Source organism: Aegilops tauschii, chromosome 1, assembly GCF_002575655.3.
Source record: "Aegilops tauschii subsp. strangulata cultivar AL8/78 chromosome 1, Aet v6.0, whole genome shotgun sequence".
NCBI classification, from domain to species: domain Eukaryota; kingdom Viridiplantae; phylum Streptophyta; class Magnoliopsida; order Poales; family Poaceae; genus Aegilops; species Aegilops tauschii.
The window spans coordinates 338292765-338313199 of record NC_053035.3 but is presented as its reverse complement, the minus strand read 5'-3'; the positions used below and the strand labels follow the sequence as shown (position 1 = coordinate 338313199).

At 45.6% G+C, this 20435-nt stretch overlaps 1 protein-coding gene across 3 annotated transcripts; it reads right to left on the bottom strand.

Annotated features, from left to right (window-relative positions):
* Positions 1–398: 398 nt before the first annotated feature.
* LOC109760808 (uncharacterized) lies at positions 399–16211 on the bottom strand. 3 transcript variants are annotated; one of them, XR_005753159.3, is made up of 12 exons: positions 13221–16200; positions 12846–13085; positions 11935–12064; positions 9285–9437; positions 8949–9190; positions 8796–8862; positions 7851–8057; positions 7478–7701; positions 6903–6981; positions 6688–6825; positions 795–1092; positions 399–690 (listed from the first exon to the last, which is right to left on the bottom strand). XR_005753159.3 is itself a non-coding variant. In XM_045227292.2 (12 exons), exons 1-12 carry the CDS (start codon positions 15965–15967, stop codon positions 883–885), a joined length of 4359 nt encoding a protein of 1452 aa, XP_045083227.1. In that variant the 5' UTR covers positions 15968–16200; the 3' UTR covers positions 399–882. The 3 variants fall into 3 exon arrangements, 2 of the variants coding, with proteins under 2 accessions (XP_045083227.1, XP_020175206.1); XM_045227292.2 differs by having other exon boundaries at positions 399–1092; positions 13221–13788; positions 13867–16200; XM_020319617.4 differs by having other exon boundaries at positions 399–1092; positions 13221–16211.
* Between the last annotated feature and the right edge of the window lie 4224 nt (positions 16212–20435).

The window sequence follows — 20435 nt, the reverse complement described above, 5'->3', positions numbered from 1 at the left end:
TGGAAAAAATTTAAACCTAAACGTACACTTTTCACCCGATGAAGGGAGTATATGCTATTAATACAATAAGTTCAACAGTGAAACATATATACATATATGATTATGTGCTTACACATATATTTCTCACTGGTGTACACCACATTTTTTTTCACCCGGGCATATGTGCTAGTAATACAATAAGTTCAGCGACCGTAGACCGCACGAACATTCTAATCGTTTCTAATCGTTTTGGAATGTACAGTCAATGCGTTCTGGCCTGCATTGGTAGTCAAAATTTCACGCTGTTCACTTAGTATCGTTACAGAAAATTGGCTATGTGTAGCATATAAAAAATGCCAGCATGGGTAAATTCGACACCTTCACCTGAAAGCAACCAAGACACATGAACAATACTATACTTCTACAGAACAATCAACCGGCAACTTAAAAGAGATTTGACTACGATACAACATTGTTTCCCATTGTCAAGTAGGGCACATTATATGAAGTACTCGTAAATGCAACAAAACCCCTGATACCAGCCCACCAGAAATAATTAATGCATCCTTGTGCACAACCATGAACAAATATGTTGTTCTGTAAAGGGAAAGTGAAAAACTCTCTCCCTCTGATGTTATCCTTCAATGGTCTTCAACCACCAAACAATCCTATAGACCATCCAGACCTTAAATTTCCAACTCTTCCGAAGAACTGCAAGAGCAGACATCTTAAGCTGCAATGCATCTCCGGACGCCAAGGAGGATGGCAAGTTCGCAGTGGCACCCTAACAACTCCAGGACGACAATGCCACGTACCTTGGTGCAAGGTCGCTCATGCTCATTTGCAGCCGATGCAAAGATGCTTTCCACGTTAAGACCAAACCACAAGCATCTACCAATAAATTTACCAGTAGTCATCCGAATATTCATATCCAGACCAGCGCGAGCGTGGTGCACCTTTGTTTGATTGCCCCGCAGATTGCCAGTGTCGAGGGTTAAAACCCCCGTCATAATGTCTTCTGTAGTTCTGTTCGGGCGACCTCGGTGTACTCCTCCCCTTATAAGCTCTCCTGCTAGCATTTCTTAGATTCTCTTCAATATCATATTCTTCACGCTGCAAAATTCAAACAAAAGGGAAATGCTTCACTACATGGAAAATAGGTTTAGCTGTAGTAGCTGATAAAATGAAATGCAATGCCTAAGTTTCATCTTGTAATTATAGAAAATTCATGGTTACACCATTAACAACTGTAACTAACAAGCAGCATCAAAATCAAACCTAAAAGTAGATTGCTAGTTTGAACCAGAAAATTTTCCAAACATTAGAGATTTCCTATACAACTTGGATTTGGACATCGAAATACGAATTCAAATTTGGAAAATAAACTTTGGCAGGTTTTCAACCAGTTTTGCATCTTCAGCTTCAAATTGTAAATTCCCATATCTGGAACACTCTTGCGCAGTGACTTCCTATACTAACTAGCAAGAAACAACAACTGGTCATGGAGTGGCCTGAGGGCTTGTTTCGGTCCCAAATCCTGGCTAGGGGTGTGCATTATTGGCTATGTGATTCGGCCTTCGGGTTACTTTAATTCCAGGTTCCACAAATTGACAACCGAATTCGTAACTAGCCAAACTACTAAGTGAACACTAATATACCAAATTTATTCGATTTGGTTATTCAGGTCTAGGCGTCTAGCTAGAAATAGTTTGCAGCATGGAAAAAATGCAGAAAAATAATAAAGGAAGTGGCAACTCACAAAGTAATCAAAGGAACAAAATGAAAAGGTACATGCACAGTTCCACCCGTCACAAATCAAACACACTAAGCAAAGCACAAATATACACCATGGTGACGATTGCTCAAGAATCAAACAAACTAAGCAAATCACACATATACACCACCCAGATGATTGCTTCAATGGGTGGAAACTCCGTGGCACTTTCCACTACGACAGACGTCTTCGTTTGCTCCACCGTCAGCCGGCAAGGACCTGTGGCGGGCTCAGTTGAGAAGGAGCGGCAGTGTCTGCTATGGATGATGGGAGTTGGATATCTTTGTCATCGGGGCGGTACCGGTGGCAGAGAGAGCAGGGACTAATGCGGCTGGGCATGGCCATGTGGATATGGAACAAGGACAGGCTGCCTGGAACCACACGAGGTTGGTGGGCTTGGGGCCTGAAAATATCACAGCTAAGAGCATCTCCAACCAGACCCCCCCCCCCCCCTCCGATCCGTTTGTCCGGGCGGCACCATCATAGTTGAAGTAGTGGCATCAAAAGACTTGAGGATTTGGCATGCCAGGATCTCACGATGACATCAATGTGCTTCAATGATCACCGTTGTTCAAGAGATTTTGGGATGGGGATGCTCCGGTGTGCAACTACACCGTCAACAGGGACAACTACACCATGGGTACTATCTTGCCGATGGTATCTATCCTTAGTGGGAGATGTTTGTGAAGATTATCCCCGAGTCCCAAGGTAACAAAAGATGTCTCTTTGCACAAATACAAGAAGCTGCTAGCAACGATGTGGAGAGGGTGTTTGGAGTGCTCCAAGCTCGTTGGAGTATTTTCATGCAGTTGCAAATATGTAGGATCCTGAGACATTATGGGAGGTGATGACTTGTGTGATCTTGCACAACATGATTGTGGAGGACGAGGGTGATGGTGCTCACCATACTTCTGACTTTGAGAAAGCCGGAGTACATGTCTGCCTCCCGGAATAAGATGCAGCCCATGTTCTCAACTTCCTAGAGATGCATCGACAACTTCAAGATCAACAGGCGCATGTGCAACTAAATGATCTTGTGAAGCATATGTGGATACACGCCGGAAACAATTAGATTGGTTATGTTATGTCATATTAATTTTATGTTTCAACGATGCACTCCAAATAATATTTATGTTTGAACTATGTACTCCCTCTGTAAAGAAATATAAGATCGTTTAGATCACTAGAGTACTTTTTAGTTTGAACTATGTATTGTTGAATTGTTGGGTGCTATTTTCATTTTTTTTTTGTTCTTTCGTTGAATGATCTATGTGCATAACTTCGCCTATGTTGTCTCAACATAGCCGGTCCCAAGCCCGGGTAAAGAGGAGGGTTGCGATAGGCTTGGCAAGCCAACGTCAAAACTCAGCCACTCTTACGGTGATGAAACCCAAAAGAACATCGTTGGGGCGTAAACCTCTTAGAGACGGATCATATCGGAACCCGGGTGTGGCGTAGGGCACCGTATCTTGATCTGGATACAGTGGCAAGTGAGCAAGGATCGAGTCGTCGCATCCTTAGTGGCGCACTACATCAACGCCCAAGTGTAGTGAAAATGAGCAAAAGGGTCTTCGCATTTGAGTCAACGAGTGTGAAGGGTAAGAAAGCTAGCCGAGCCTAGTAGGATCAGCTTAGGTAGCTGGGACATTGGGTCCCTAACAGGTAAGCTATGAGAGCTAGTTGATATGGCAGTGAAGAGAGGTGTTGATATACTTTGCGTCCAAGAAACCAAGTGGAGGGGGCAGAAGGCGAAGGAGGTGGAGGATAGCGGCTTCAAGTTGTGGTACACGGGGACAACTGCAAGCAGAAATGGAGTAGGTATCTTGAACAACAAGAGCCTCAAGTATGGGGTGGTAGACGTCAAGAGGCATGGGGACCGGATTATCCTGGTCAAGCTGGTAGTTGGAGACTTAGTTATCAATGTTATCAACGCGTATGCCCTACAAGTAGGCCACAACGAGGACACCAAGAGGGAGTTCTGGGAAGGCCTGGAGGACATGGTTAGGAGTGTACCTATTAGCGAGAAGCTCTTCATAGGAGGAGACCTCAATGGCCACATGGTTACATCTAACACGGGTTTTGAAGGGGTGAGTGGGGCTTTGGCTATGGCGTCAAAAATCAAGGAGATGTCTTAGGCTTCCCTCTGGCCTACGACATGATCGTAGCTAACACCCTCTTTAAATAGAGAGAATCACATCTAGTGACTTTTAGTAGTGGTCAACACTCTAGCCAGATTGATTGCGTCTCGAGAAGAGAAGACAGGCGTGCTTGCCTAGACTGTAAGGTGATACCTGGAGAGAGTGTTGTCCCTCAGCATAAGCTTGTGGTGGCTGACTTCTACTTTCAGATTCGTGCCAGCAGGATAAGCGCGCCAAAGTCGCTAGAAGGAAGTGGTGGAAGCTCAAGGGAGAGGCAACCTAGGCTTTCAAGGAGAGGGTCATTAAGGAGTGCCGGAGGAAAGGGGTGATGTAGACTATATGTGGATGAAGATGGCGACTTGCATTCGCAAGGTGGCTTCAGAGGAGTTTGGAGTAACCAAGGGAAGTAGAAGCGAAGCTAAAGATACCTGGTGGCGGAACGATGATGTCCAAAAGGCTATCAAGGAGAAGAAAGACTATTTCAGACAACATAGAGTACGAGGTGGCAAAGAAGGCCGCAAAGCAAGCTATGAGTGAAGCAAGGGGTCGAGCGTATGAGGACTTCTACCGGCACTTAAGACACAAAGAAAGGTGAAAGGGACATCCATAAGATGGCCAAGATCCGAGAGAGGAAGACGAGGGATGTCGACCAAGTCAAATGCATCAAAGGACGGAGCAGATGAACTCCTGGTGAAAGATGAGGTTAAGCATATATGGCGGGAGTACTTCCAGAAGCTGATCAATGGAGAGAATGAGAGCTATACCATTGAACTGGACGACTCCTTTGATGATACCCTCGGGCGTTTTGTGCGGTGAATCCAAGAGTCTGGGGTCAGGGAGGCTTCAAAAAGGATGAAAGGAGGCAAGGCGATGGGCCCTGATTGTATCCCCATTGAGGTGTGGAGAGGCCTCGGAGACATAGCGACGGCTAAGCTTTTTAACCTCATTTTTCAGGCAAACAAGATGCCAAAAGAATGGAGGTGGAGTATATTAGTACCAATCTTCAAGAACAAGGGGGATGTTCAAAGTTGTACTTACCGTGGAATTAAGCTGACGAGCCATACAAGGAAGCTATGGGAGAGTCATTGAGCACCGCTTAAAAAGAATGACAGGCATGACCAAAAATCAGTTTGGTTTTATGCCTGGGAGGTCGACCATGGAAGCCATTTTCTTGGTAGGACAACTTATGGACCGATACGGGAAGCAAAAGAAGAACATGCACATGGTGTTCATTGCTTGGAGAAGGCCTACGATACGATATCACAGAATTGGAGAAACACAAGTCCCAACAAAGTACATTACCCTCATCAAGGACATGTACGATAATGTTGTGACAAGTGATGGCGACATTGATGACTTCCCGATTAAAATAGGACTGCACCAAGGGTCAACTTTGAGCCCTTGTCTTTTTGCTTTGATGATGGATGAGGCAAAAGGAGATATCCCATGGTGTATGCTCTTTGCGGATGATGTGGTGCTAGTCGATGATAGTCGGACGGGGTTAATAGAAAGTTAGAGCTATGAAGACAAACCTTGGAATCGAAAGGTTTTAGGCTTGGTAGAACTAAAATCAAGTACATGAGGTGCGGTTTTAGCACTACTAGGTACGAGGAGGGGGTTAGCCTTGATGGGCAGGTGGTACCTCAAAAGGACACCTTTCGATATTTCAGGTCAATGTTGCAGAAGGATGGTGATATCGATGAAGATTTTGGGCCATCGAATCAAAGCCGGATGGATGAAGTGACGTCAAGCTTCCGGCGTTCCCTGTGACAAGAGAGTGCCACAAAAGCTAAAAGGCAGGTTCTATAATATGGCGATTCGACCCGCAATGTTGTATGACACTGAGTGTTGGTCGACTAAAAGGCGACATGGTAACAGTTGGGCACAGGGAGATGCGTATGTTGAGATGGATGTGTGGCTACACAAGGAAGGATCGGGTCCGGAATGATGGTATACGAGATAAGAGTTGGGGTAGCACTGATTGAAGAGTTGTCCAACATCATCTGAGATGGCTTGGGCATATTCAGCGCAGACCCCCAGAAGCCCCAGTGCATAATGGACGACTAAAGCGTGTTGACAATGTAAGAGAGGTCGAGATAGACCAAACCTGCCATGGGAGGAGTCTGTAAAGAAGGATTGAAATATCACCAAAGAACTAGACATGGATAGGGGTGCTTGGAAGTTAGCTATCCATGTGCCAGAACCATGAGTTTCAGCTTTAGCCTACCCCAACTTGTTTGGGACTAAAGGCTTTGTTGTTGTAATGATCTATGTGCATGGGAATGCATGGATTTGGGGTTTTGAAAATGGGGGGGGGGGGGGGGGGGGGGGAGGGGGAGGGGGTCAAATTAGCCCCGTCCGGTTGGAGATGCTCTAACTGTGCTGCACGGAACATCATGGTCTTATTGGGTAGTTTGGTTTTATGGAGTGACAACCGAATAGCACAAGAATTGGTGCCAAACCCAGAACCCGTAAACCAGATAATCCCATAATTTGGCTAATTCAGTTCGGTTTCAGGTTAAATGGCACCTAATCCTGGCACCGATCACGCAGTACCATGAAATGACCTACTTCAAGTGTTTACCAACAGCACTGTTATCAGTTCAGAGTTAAGACTGCTCCTGTTGGTTTTTTTTCTCAGTACATTATAGTTGGAACTTGAAATTCACACAAGGTAATCGGTTCTGATTTCCTTCTAAGCTTCTGCTATGCACGTAACTGGTTGGGTGTGCTTTCATGCAAACATTAGTTAATTGCCATTTTCCAGAATCATAGTCGATTGCAGTTATGTTTTACCTTGTCAGGATCTGAAAGAATATTATATGCCTCTCCAATCGTTTTGAACAGATGGTCGGCATCTGCATAAACCTCCTTTGCGACATCCCTCCAAAACCCATCATCGGCATTCTCATTTCTTACAAGCAATTGAGTGGCCTGCAGGTCAAAGTGGTGTAAAATGCAAACTCTGCCTACATAAGAAACAATGAGAAATTTTCTGAAATAATGGGAACCTTATCCGGGTGGTGTCTCAATGCAGCTTTTCGGTAGGCCTTCTTAACATCTGCTGGAGAACAGGACGGTTCAACTCCCCTGGAAAGAATGGATAACACCCAATTGAGTTTATCTCCTCATGACATGAGCAATACAGAATTTACTTCATTCCATGAGAAATGCGATAAATTTATAAGTAGTGACTGGAAATGAGATGAGTACTGGTAAACCCGAAGCTAAAACATGTCTTTAAAAAACTTGGGGGTGATAGATGAAGTTGCCTTGCAACATACGTAGCATAACATAATTTTCTTGCTGATGTCATTTCAATGTCATATTGGTGCTCTTACGAACAGTTTCAACACAGTGACGAGCACAGAGAGCAAATTTCCACTAAGGCTATAAGAAAGCACAGTCAGTTCTTGTAGGCACAATCAATGGTATTCTTTGTTTTTCTACGATAATATAAAGTGGAAAACAAATGTAGGAGGCATGCATTATCAAACTGTTCTGGATGATGGAACTGAAACTAAACTTGTGGCAAGGAAAACACTATTAGATGAACAGATAGGTAAATTTCACTTAGAAAACTTACAAGATTAAATAAAAATTCAAGGGAGTATCTTTTCTTGCTTCATCCTCCGCAGATAGAAGTCGAGCACGCGCCTGCTTCAGGTCACTATGCTTGTTGAAAACTTTTGGTGATACTCCAGGCTTATTGGCTTGCTTTTGAAGAAGTGAGATTAGCTTCCGTAAATCATTAGCAGATTGTCCATAATCCCTTATCATCTCATATAAGGTAGCCCGCCTGGAAATTGCCTGGAATTAAGAAGCTATTAGACTAAATCCTTGAACAATAATGTAGAGTTAAGATAGTCCGTATCTAATCTTTGACCTCCAGTTATTCCATACAAAACATGTGAAAAAAGAGAAGCTCATAACACAGAACAAAAGCTACTAAAGTATACCTTGGGATAATTTGCATCGAGAACCATGGCTAGTGAACAATCTGCAATTGCATCAGTAAGTTGACCAAGTGCTTGATATGCAGCTGCACGGTTGCAAAAGCAGACAGCTGAAAAGGGCCGTGAATCACTATTGTATGCCAAAGCCGCTGAATACTGTTCCACAGCTTCCGAATATCGCCGAGCTTGAAATGATTCATTCCCCGCAGCCTAATAAGGATTATAGGTGGAGAAAGAACAAAGATTTGTCATTGTTGATTCCAGACTGCAAGAACTTGGGTTTTGATTCTGTTAGATTTCTCAGATTTATGACTTCCGTTCTTGATTTCAAATTATTAGTTTGCTAGCCTGCTATAGCACGTGCACGCACGCGCACACACACACACACACAACCGTCAAACGGACTAAGCTGCTCCCAAATGACACCCCTGCCTCCCAACCCCAGTCGGAGTGGCTCAAAATGCCAGGCCATGAAGCAACCAGGGGCCAGTTTTATGTTGTTCATTAATGTGAAAACTCGACAATATTTCTTCTTTTGAATCGGAGGCCAAGTTCCAAACCATGTTTCCATCTATGAGAAGGTTTTCTTGCTTGTTTTTTTATTCTTCTTTTTTGGTCCAGGAACTTGTGGATAGAATTCTAAGGCCAAGTATAACTGAAAGCGGCTAAGAGGTTAATATGATTTAGAAATGAGATAACAATAATAATGCATATACATCAGCGAACATCGTGTATGGAACTTATCAAAATTAGAGAACTTGATTGTTCAACTGAAATTTAGCCATCGGAAAATGTAGAAACAATTTATAGCATTCAAAGAAATAGGATGCCAAGGAAACATAATCAGCATACACATACCATTGGTAGATATGACACAGAACATATCAGCAGGTTTCTACTTTGCTAGTGCGCTAGAGGATGAAGAAAAATCAATAAACAGATATATACCTTGAAGGAAAGAAGTTTCCTTATACTTGTAGACAATGATGAGAAACATTTCCTAGTGCTCCCGTCACTGCATGGTTGTCATCATTCAGAAGTTAAATATCACAATACAGACTAAGAAAAAGGAATGAAAATCACAGGACCTGGCAAATTTACCTCTCTTCGGCAGGTGTCGCCAGCTCATGCCTCTTTAGCAAGTCAAGAGACTCTTCAAGCTTGCCTAGAAGGAAGTAAGACTTGCCAATGAGGTATGGCCGCCAAAGTGTTGCGGAGCATTCTGCCTTTTCAGGTACACTAGAAATATTTGGCTCTCCATTGGCATTAATTGAAACAGAATTTCTTTCAGCCAAATCTGCTGTTTCTTGACAGAGTTCAATTACTTCTTCATATCTTCGTAGCTGTTTAGTGTCGCAACCATATTAGTGAAGCAGTGATAAAAAAAAGGATTCTTAACAATTCATCAGTGTAAAACCTCAGGCTAGAAATACATACTGTCAGCAGTGCCTCTGCTTTCATCTCGATTAAGTTATCCGAGTGTGAACTTATGTGCAATGCACTGGAGATAAGATCCAAAGCCGTTTCTGCATCAGGCAATGTTCTTTTCTTAAGAAGCTCCCTGGACTGGGATATACAGTCTGCCACTCTCTGCGGTATTGGTAAAAGGATGTCAATGAGACATAATGAACAAGCAGATAACTCAAATCTTATTTCCTAAGGAAGCGATCATTCAAAAACTAGTACATCTGAACAATCCAAGAAGGGAATGTAACAATTGCATATCGATAACTAGGAGGGGCCTCCAAACCAACACGAGATTCTACAAGCATTAAGCATGTAGTCGTATACTATGGGGTTTGTACGTGATTCTGGATCTTCAAGTCCAAACAGAAATAATATTAGGAGAAGCTCACACTATTTTAACAAGACCAAACGTGAAAATCAAATTTTAGATGCAGGAAGCCTAAATGTAGATTAGCTTATATCATTGACTAGCTATTAGTGCGCACAAGATATGCCCCTGCAGCCGAAGCAAAGGAATGTGTATCAAACAATAACTCCTTGATGATAACAGGAAGGTGCGCACAAGATATTACACAGCTCTCTAAAATAGACAAATTGCAAGCCTGGTACATAATAATTTCGCAATTGTATAGCAGAAAACGAGCAATTTGATGAGTCAGTGGTTGCTTGACGATAACAGAGTTCTCTTACAAAATAGTGCATCTAGGAATATCATGAGAATACGCTGAGGGTGTTCAATAGAAGATCCAAGCACACATACATGACTCAAGTAAGAATGGCTTTTCTCTCAATAAAAAGTAAAGAGTATGCTTAAAGAAATTACATCGTGTTATCAACAACTACCCACTTCATGAATGCAGACAAATAACATCAATGAAATAAGCTGGCCACCCATTTTTATCCAACAGAGGGTTTAGTATAACCATATTATCACCAGCAACTTAAAATGAAAAGGGAAAAACAAGCTGGTGATTCTGCAATTAAAACTACAGAAAATCAACATTCATCTATGTGTTATTGTGTGGAAAGGTATATTATATTTTGCGGACCAAGGTAGTGCTTAAAAGGGACAGACCCAGTGCATAGAAGCTCCCACACAAGGTGGGGTCTGGGGAGGGATTATAGGAACCTAGCCTTACCCCTGCGAAGTGCAATGCAGAGAGGCTGGTTCGAACCCAGGACCTCTTGGCACAAGTGGGAAAATCTATTGCAAAAATTCCAATGCCAGCACTAATGCGGTTCTATCGTTGTTTATACACAGTTGGTACGTGGGACGAAATCCTTATTATTCTAGCCATGGCAACTATTTGCTCATAGTGTCTGGTATTGTGGTAATGACCAACATTCCTGGTATGCCAGCACCAAGGCAATGCCTAGAACAGGCACAATTTTCAGTAAAATAGCTATAATTACTTGATTACCACCAATATTAAGCTAATCATGTAAGTATTTAGTCCATTTGATACCCTCTTCAGATGCAATGAAATATGGGAAGCAGACTAAGGCCACTGTTCATCGAGATGTAAAAGGCTAGTCAATGGAACCGTTCCATGTAGTGACATGGCTAGAATTGAACCATAAATTGTCTAATGCAGCATAATAAGTTTCTTCATCAGAGCTGCATCCTACTGATATGACACTTGGGGCAGGTATTGACCTGTTTGGCAAGTGGCAACTCAAAAGAACTTCAAGCTTTTGAGGAGGTCAGATTTATTTCCCTGGTCCCTGTATTTCTAGTTTAATTAAGAGTTCAATTTTCTTTGCTGGCCCATGAATAGTTGGCCCAATCCATGTAAAACTAAACTATGTGTGCATTCCATAGCAAACCTAAAGGACAGACCCAGTGCATAGAAGCTCCCACACAAGGTGGGGTCTGGGGAGGGATTATAGGAACCTAGTCTTATCCCTGTAAAGTGCAATGCAGAGAGGCTCGTTCGAACCCAGGACCTCTTGGCACAAGTGGGGAGACTTCACCACTGCGCCAGGCCTGCCCTCATTCCATAGCAAACCTGTTTGCACCAATTACCTGAAGTGGTCAACAGACTAGCCACCTGTAATGAATGGGCTGAAGGAATCGCCAAAGATCATGCATTACAGCAAGTACTATAAAAAGGAGGCCACCTGGCGACAGCATCCTCACCTTGTTTGCCTAGCCAAATTATTCCACATAGCTACCCAGGAGCCAAATCAGGGACTGGGCACCAGGTCCTGGCTTGCGACCTATATGGCCACCTACAAGCCTACTTGGAGATTACGCATTAGCTTAATCGGGGAGTTGGCAGACTCTGGCCTGCCACCTAGGATCCTGATCAGGAATCATGCATTAGTCTAATCAGGGATTGCGCACCAGGAGCTGGCCTGCCACCCAAGTAGCACTTTGGTTAACACTGATTGTCTGACTGTAGCCACACAAAATACATACTTTCATCACATATTGCTAGAGAACCACAAGTCATTGGTACGTTTTAGGGCTGACAAGACTGAAGATGTAAATTCCAAAACATACTGATATCACCAAATTGAACAGAACAAAAAAATTGAAGGTGATTTAGCATGCTGATACTATTAAATTGTACAGGATTAAAAACTTGAAGGTAACCCTTGAGCAGAAAAAACATGCCTTGACTCTTTCCAGACCATTAGAAGCCTCAGCAAACATTTTGGTGTCAGAATAAGCAGTGTTACTAGATTTCAAACAGGCTGTGTAATTGTTTGATGCACCTTCAAGATCCCCAAGCGCAAGTTGGCAACTGCATGCGTAGATAGTAAGAAGTTAAATCTAGCAATCACTTAAGAAGTTTAACAGTAAGAAAGTACCAGCAACTGAAGTTGCTGAGTTAATGGTCTCTCCAAAGTACTCTACTACAACACATATCAAGCGGCAAACCAGATCAACAGAAATGTTTTCCCCTGGACTATAGTTTTAGTCATGTAAAATATACCATGGCTATAACCTGAGTGACATAAGACGAGATCTGAATTATCTGAGCATAATGGCACTATTACAACCAGACCACACATTACTGACCTTCCAGATGCATATAAATTTAAAATTATTTATAATGCTAAAAATATCTTCGAATCTTCCATGATAAAAAAAAAACAGAACATACCACTATTGGGCATTTACCAGAATAATATACATCAATGGCCCTTGCATAAAATTTAGTCCCCCGTATAATGATCAGGGCTCTGATGTTTTTTGCTCAACCAGACATGCTATTGCAATGGAAAAAATACAAATCTTTAATTCTGTATAAAGGCGTCAATCTCAGTGGCAGCAGTCCATCCACCTTCTCCTACACCGTCTTACATGTTTACATGCAGGATAATCTCAATGCAAAACCTAGATGCCTCTCAATTCTACTCAAGGCGGAGCTTGGCCGAGAGATGAGACCGATGCCAAGGGTGTGTCATGTAGCACAACAGTTATGGTTTGACATGCTGAAGCAATCTAATCTGTTGATCCGTAGCACGGTATTTAGCTAGTATACAGAAGAATTAGTTGGGTTGAGGACAGCAACTCCTTACTTTGCAGCACGAACTTTAGCCTTAAGAAAGGTGGGGTCAATAGATGTCGCGATTGAACAATCTTGAAGAGCTTCTCTCATTCTCCCCAGAGACATTCTAGTAGCTGCACGGTTGCTATAGCACAGCATCAACGCATGGGAACAGCGTCCAGAAGTTGCATACTGGGAAATCGAATTTATTCCACGGGTATAACACCCCTCTGCAGTAGCGAAGTGACCATTTGCATAGGCTTGATTCCCACTGGCACAAATGAAACAAACAAACTATGATATAACAAAAATTGGAGTAATCACAAGCTTTTACAGTAAGATATTTCTAAATGCCATAACGATGACAATGAGATATATAGAAAAAATCAAACATGTCCAGACAAACCTTGTACGCCAGGTCTCACAAGTCTCCAAGTCTGCGGAAACTGATGCATCTCTCCTCAACTGCTCTTTCACTGAATTTTCTGTTGTACTTGTTTCTGGGGAAAACTGCATGCTTTTTGTGTCTTGTGAGCCTTTTGGTTGTACAGAAGCCTGGGTAGCTGAAGGCTTAGGCGCCTGACCAACCTTAGTCCTTAACTTCCTTTTTGTAGTATGTCTTTGTGTCGGTAAGGAACTTTCAGGATACAGTGATGCACCAAAGGTGAAGTTCAGCCCACTCAAATTTGCCGAGCTTGATTGAATATTAACAGGTTCACCAGACTCATGTGGTGTTCTGGAGGTGTTCTCTTCGCAAGTCGGCCCACTAACATTACATCCAGAACCATCAACCCAAGCTTCTGTTGTGTACACTTTAGGTTCACCATTTGCATCAACATTCATATTAGTGAAAATGGGCTGTGGTGCATCATAGAAATTTATTTCTCCATCGAAACTAGAAAAGTTGCTACCAAAATTACTCTCAGATGCATCCGCAATGGGATCTCTGCCTTCATCTTGACACGTTGGAAGATCTGCATCAATAACCAAGTGCTCAGTTGCAGAAACTAGATCATCTTCAGCACAACTGGTATTCTGATTCGGGACACTACCATCACAAATGTCAGTGGACTGATCACAACTCACGAATGCCTCTCTTGGCACTTGTTCAACTGCTGCCTGATAAGGAGAACAATCCATTGGTGAATAGTCACCTGTTAAATCTGAAGCTAATCCATTGGCGCATGTTTCTTGAGAAACTTGATGGAGTTGACCATGCTGTTTTAGCCTTGTTGGTCTTTTCTTTTTCCTTGTGCTTCTATGTGCTTCCTTTTTGTCTCTATACGCTGATTTTATATAGTCTATACCAAATAAGCTCTCTCTGGAGCAACTAGTAGGATCTTGTTTGACCGCACAAGATTCACCAGGAGCACTTTCGCTTCCTCCATTTGGAGGATTGGAACTGAAAGACGGCATCACATTTGCAGAAGTAGAATAAGTAGATGAATGATTCGACGGAGTAAACGGGCATGACTCCTGAACTTTGGGCTGCGGAAAGGTACAATATCGTGGCACAGCTTCTACTTTGCTCTGAAAGGAAAATTTAGGAGTACACGCATCACTTGCGTTGACATTTCCAGCTGAAGGTCCTTCCTTGTTGATGTTTAATTTCTTGATTTCATCTTGCAGTGCATGTTCTGTAGCCCCTTCAGATAGAATAGTTACACTGCTGCCACTGCCATCATTAGCCAAGCTCCTTCTACTGCCCTTTGATTCAGAGGATACATTAGTTTGAAAGCTTGTGAATGATGTGGTCTTCAAAGAAGAAAAACTTGAAGTTGCATTACTACCAAAAACAAATGGTTCTGGTTGCCGAGTAGCAGCTTCATCTTTCACGCTCTGAGATGGGATTACCTGCTCTATATTTAACTTTGTCATCTTCTCCGGAAGTGTGCTCCCCATAGTACCATGAGCTGAAGTGCAAGTGCTTGTACTTGCACCACTGCCACTATTATCACCATCATCCATGACAACCCTTGCTGACTGCTCTGAAGCAGAGTATGTGGTTCCATTTCTTCCAAATACAAAAGTCTCTGGTGAACAATTTGTATCATCACTTTTCATGCTCTGTTTAACTCCACCTCCTACATTCAAATTTGATGCCCTCTCTGGAGGTACATTGGCAGCACCATTGGCAGAGATAGAAGCACTGCTATTCCCAAAGGAGAAAAATATACTGCCCTTGTCTGAAGTATTGCTTGAAGCGTTGCCAAATATAGTACCTGCAGTTCGGCCATCCCCAGAGCCAAGCACTTCAGTTTGACGACTACCACTACCTCCATCTTTCATGTACTGAAACGTGCCACTTCCTATATTCAACTGTGTTATCTTCTCCTGAAGCACACTTGCATCATGAGCACGATAATCTGCAGCAGCATCGTTGGTGCTTTCAGCATGGCCACTTTCCGGTGTACCATTTGCCTTGGTAACCTGAGCTGAACTGGAAGCATATGAATCGGCACAAGAGGAAGCAGTGCTCCTACTATCAGCAAAACTTCCAGCCCCATTACTTCCAAACACAAACGCTTTTGGCCCAACTTTAGCACCCTCATTCTGTAATGGCACTTCGGTTCCTATATTCAACTGTGTCAGCTTTTCCGGGAGCACATTGGCCTCGCTGCTGGAAACTGAACTACGTATAGTAGCACCAAAGACAAAGCTCTTCTCGGTTTGATCCACCCCCTTACCAGCACCAACGCTGCATTTACCTGGACTCTGCAGGTTCAGCTTCCCCATCTTATGGTCCAGCTTCGAAGCAGCTGATGAGCCCACATCAAACCGTGGCAGGCTGTCCCTCACGCTCCCAAACACGAAGGGAGCTTCATTGGATGCCGCCGGCGGCGGCCGCCTCGCCGCTGGAGCAGGTCCAAACACATTGCCCACCTTCTGGCCCTTCCCGAATTCGTAACCACCGCCACCAGCCACACTCCCCGGCCCGCCAGTTCCGTCCTGCCCCGCTGCATCCGTACCGCCGCCGAGGAATGGATTCCACGGCGCCGAGGCCGAGGTCGAGGTCGACGGTTGCGCGCGAGAGCGGGAGGTGGTGGCCGCGTGCCGGCGCTTGGCCAGCCGAGGGGCTCGGCGGGACGGCGGCGCGGCGGAAGGGTCAGCGGGCGGCGGCGCGAGGCCGAGACCTAGGTAGGGGCTGGTCATGGCGGCGGCGGCTGGATGGGGCGCGCTAGGGTTTTAGCGCGCGGGGGCAGGGCGGTACCGCCCGCGGCATCCCCCTCGGCGCTGGGGCGGCGGCGGGCGGCGGGCGATCGGTGGGGAAGGTTCTGGAGAGGCGTGGAAGGGTGCGGCTGATTTGGGGGAGGGCGTGGCAAGGCGGAGGGGGGGAGAGGAGGCGGGCGAGGGCAGGGGAGGTTGCTTACGGAAGGCGGCGAAGGCGATGCGTGGGCGTCTATTGGTTTGGCAATTTCATAGTACTTGGGCTTCCTTCGGAGACGCTGTCCCATTTTTCAAATTTGGAAATGGCCTGGCTTGGGTCGTTCCCAGCTGGACTCTTTCCTTTTACTTGCCTCCAGGCATTTGTTGTTGATGATTGCGTGAGTAAAAGAAACAAAGACCGCAACTTGCAAAGGTGATGATTGCGTTGTCTGTTCATGATCAATCCCAAGGTGATTGGCTTTCATTATAGTGTAGCCCTCCCTGCATCAACTTGTAATTCCACGTATTTATGGTGGGTGTCCTCATATGAGTGTATGATGAGGAATGCCTTCATGCGCGTCGTGGTAAGCGCCAAAGTTCCTGTCCAACTTTTTGCCTCTCCGTTGACCACTATCACTAATCTGCCGGCTCCGTCCTGCAGAGATATGGTGTTGAGGTGTGGGGAAATCCGTCAGTGTCGATGACACGCGTCTCTTAGTGTGAGAATCAGATGAAGGTGACATGAGGGTTAGACTCACGATGACAATGTCATGGTCGGGTTTCTCGGGTTCTCAAATTTGAAAGGGAAATAAAGAACACTACAGTTGCAAATCGATTTTATATATTCGGATGATCGGTGTGTCCTTGTTGAGGCTATCCTTACCTTGCACTCCATGCAACAATGTGATAGCACAGACGCCATTGCCCTCGATCCTGCCACCGGCGGCGCCTCTACCTCCTCGTTGTAGTGTGCTGCTAGTTGAGATCCACACGAACAATATATTATTTACCTTCCTTGGTACAACATTCCAGCCCGCTACTGCTTATAAGAGAAAAAGAGAGATATGAAGCACCGGAGGTAACAACCACACATATGCATGAGCACTCTGGGACCATTACTTGTTTTGCACTATCATCGAAGAGAAAGGAAACAAATAATCAGATGTTACCGTTAGCACAATGAGAACTTATATTACTCCTCTGCGTTATGTCTTATTTATGTCCTCAATTTTCTCCAGGTAAATGCTTCCTTTGAGCGAAAACTACCTAAGAAGAGAAGTAAACAGAAGCAAGAATTGATGCATGAAAAAACATGCCATGACAAATGACATCACAACATACATTATTGAATTGCTTTTGAGAAGTCAGGATGAGAGACCACGGATAACTACGGCTGATTCTGTTGAAGATTGTACTATAATGGCTGCCAGGATGGTCCAAATTATGCATCAAGTGTGATTGACACTACTTTTGAGCATAAGCCTTTTGAACCATACAATTACCAGAATGCTTAACGGGGTCATGTAGCAGGTTAGCAGCCCCCGCACATGCTACCAATACTCATGCTCGTATGTGCCCACACTACCAACCTTTATCTCGTCTGGCTGTAGTCGTGCAGCGTTGTTCTCTTGTTCATCAAAATTGAGAGAGATAACTAGAGATGGAGGGAGCGTGGGCTAGGCTGCTGATCAATATGGTTGACTAGAGGGGGGGTGAATAGGCAACTAACAATTTTTAGCTTATCTTTTACAAATTAGGTTTAGCAACAAATAGGTTGACTAGATGTGCAACTAGGTGAGCAACCTATATGATGCTAACAACAACAATAACAAGTGCAAGCAAAGGATACAACACAAGAATAGCTTGCACAAAGTAAAGGAAAGAGATAACCACAAGTGGAGCCGGTGGAGACGAGAATGTGTTACCGAAATTCCTTTCCTTTCGGGAAGTACGTCTCCGTTGGAGCGGTGTGGAGGCACAATGCTCCCCAAGAAGCCACTAGGGCCACCGTATTCTCCTCACGCCCTCACACAATGCGAGGTGCCGTGATTCCACTAGTGGTGCCCTTGAAGGCGGCGACCGAACCTTTACAAACAAGGTTGGGGCAATCTCCACAACTTAATTGGAGGCTCCCAACGATACCACGGAGCTTCACCACAATGGAATATGGCTCCGAGGTGACCTCAACCGTCTAGGGTGCTCAAGCACTCAAGAGTAACAAGATCCGCAAGGGATTAGTGGGGGGGATCAAATTTCTCTTGGTGGAAGTGTAGATCGGGGCCTTCTCAACCAATCCCTAGAAAATCAATAAGTTTGATCGGCTAGGGAGAGAGATCGGGCGAAAATGAGCTTTGGAGCAACAATGGAGCTTGGGGAAAAGAGGTGAGTCCTCTTGGGGAAGAAGACCACCTTATACAGTGGGGGGAAAATCCAACCATTATCCCCTTATCCAGCCCGCAGCGAGCGGTACTACTGCTCACGGGAGCGGTACTACCGCTGGCCGCAGCGGTACTACCGCTGGGGCCGTTCACAGAACATACGCAAGAGAAGCGGGGAAGGGACAAAGGACCGTGCTGTCGAGTGGCACTAGTAGCGGCGGTAGGTGCGGTACTACTGCTCCTACTTGTTGGGGAACGTAGCATGGAATTTCAAAAAAAATCTTACGATCACGCAAGATCTATCTAGGAGATGCATAGCAACGAGATGGGGAGAGTGTTGGGAACGTAGTAATTTCAAAAAAATTCCTACGCACACACAGGATCATGGTGATGCATAGCAACGAGAGGGGAGACTGTGTCCACGTACCCTCGTAGACCGAAAGCGGAAGCGTTAGCACAACGCGGTTGATGTAGTCGTACGCCTTCACGATCCGACCGATCCAAGTACCGAACGCACGACACCTCCGAGTTCAGCACACGTTCAGCTCGATGACGTCCCGCGAACTCCGATCCAGCAGAGCTTCACGGGAGAGTTCCGTCAGCACGACGGCGTGATGACGGTGATGATGTTGCTACCGACGCAGGGCTTCGCCTAAGCACCGCTACGATATGACCGAGGTGGAATATGGTGGAGGGGGGCACCGCACACGACTAAGAGATCAAGAGATCAATTGTTGTGTCTCCAAGGGGTGCCCCCTCCCCCGTATATAAAGGAGTGGAGGAGGGGGAGGGCCGGCCCTCTCTATGACGCGCCCTAGGGGAGTCCTACTCCCACCGGGAGTAGGATTCCCCCTTTCCTAGTAGAACTAGGAGCCCTTCCAAGTAGTAGGAGTAGGAGAGAAGGAAAGGGAAAATAGAAGAGAAGGAAGGAGGGGGCGCCGCCCCTCCCTCTAGTCCAACTCGGACTAAGAATTGGGGGGGGGGCGCAGCCTCCCCTCTCTCTTTTCCCTAAAGCCCAATAAGGCCCATATACTCCCCGGCGAATTCCCGTAACTCTCCGGTACTCCGAAGAATACCCAAATCACTCGGAACCTTTCCGATGTCCGAATATAGTCGTCCAATATATCGATCTTTACACAGATGCTGGGCCGTGATAGAGCTCCTTCTAACGTGGTTAGAAGTCGAAGCACGCCGCGGTCCACGCATCTGTCGCCGCCACCCATGCCAGCAGAGGCTTTGGCGCGCGCACAGCTGCTCCTCGACTTCCCTCCTGCTGCGGAGAAGCTCGACGAGTGGAGAGCCACCATCCGGAGCCTCGTCGCCGTCGCCAATAAAGATGATCCGCGACCGGCGGGGCCCTCGGGCCAGCGCTCCGTCGGGCCACCACATGTCAGCGATGGGAGAACCGGGGGAGCTGCAGCCATAGTACACTCTCCTCCCCGGCGCCAGTTGCCGCCGGTGCCGGTCCGTCGTGACGACGCATGTGATAACATTTCCATAGCGTCGTTTGACCCACGGACCCACCGCGACCAGCGCCAAGTTCTTCGAGAACGAGCCCATGAAGACGCTCGAACCACTATCGAGCGTCGGCGCGATACACGCCACCAGTCGAATAAGCGGGCGGGACCCGCTATGGACCACCCAACACCGGGGGGCTCCGGCGGCCTACCTTACGAGGTGGGTTGCCCAGCCTTTACCCGTGAGCTGCGGCAGTTCCAGTGGCCGTCCCACTACACGTTCAAGCCCGACATTAGTGAGAAGTACAATGGCAAGACCCGTCCGTCAGAGTTCCTCAGCATCTACACCATCGCGATGCAAGCTGCCGGAGCTCGCGACGACAAGGTGCTTGCCAATTACTTCCCGTTGGCACTGAAGCCCAACGTCATGTCTTGGTTGATGCACTTGCCAGCGGATTCCATTTCTTCTTGGTCGGATCTGTGCCATGAGTTCGTCGGTGCCTTCACCGGAGGCCACCAAGCTCATGGCCAGGCCAGTCATTTGCATATCATTCCCCAAAAGGAAGGGGAAACCCTGCGCAAGTACATCCAGAGGTTCAGCCGGGTGCAATACAACATCCCCGATGTTCATCCCGCCGC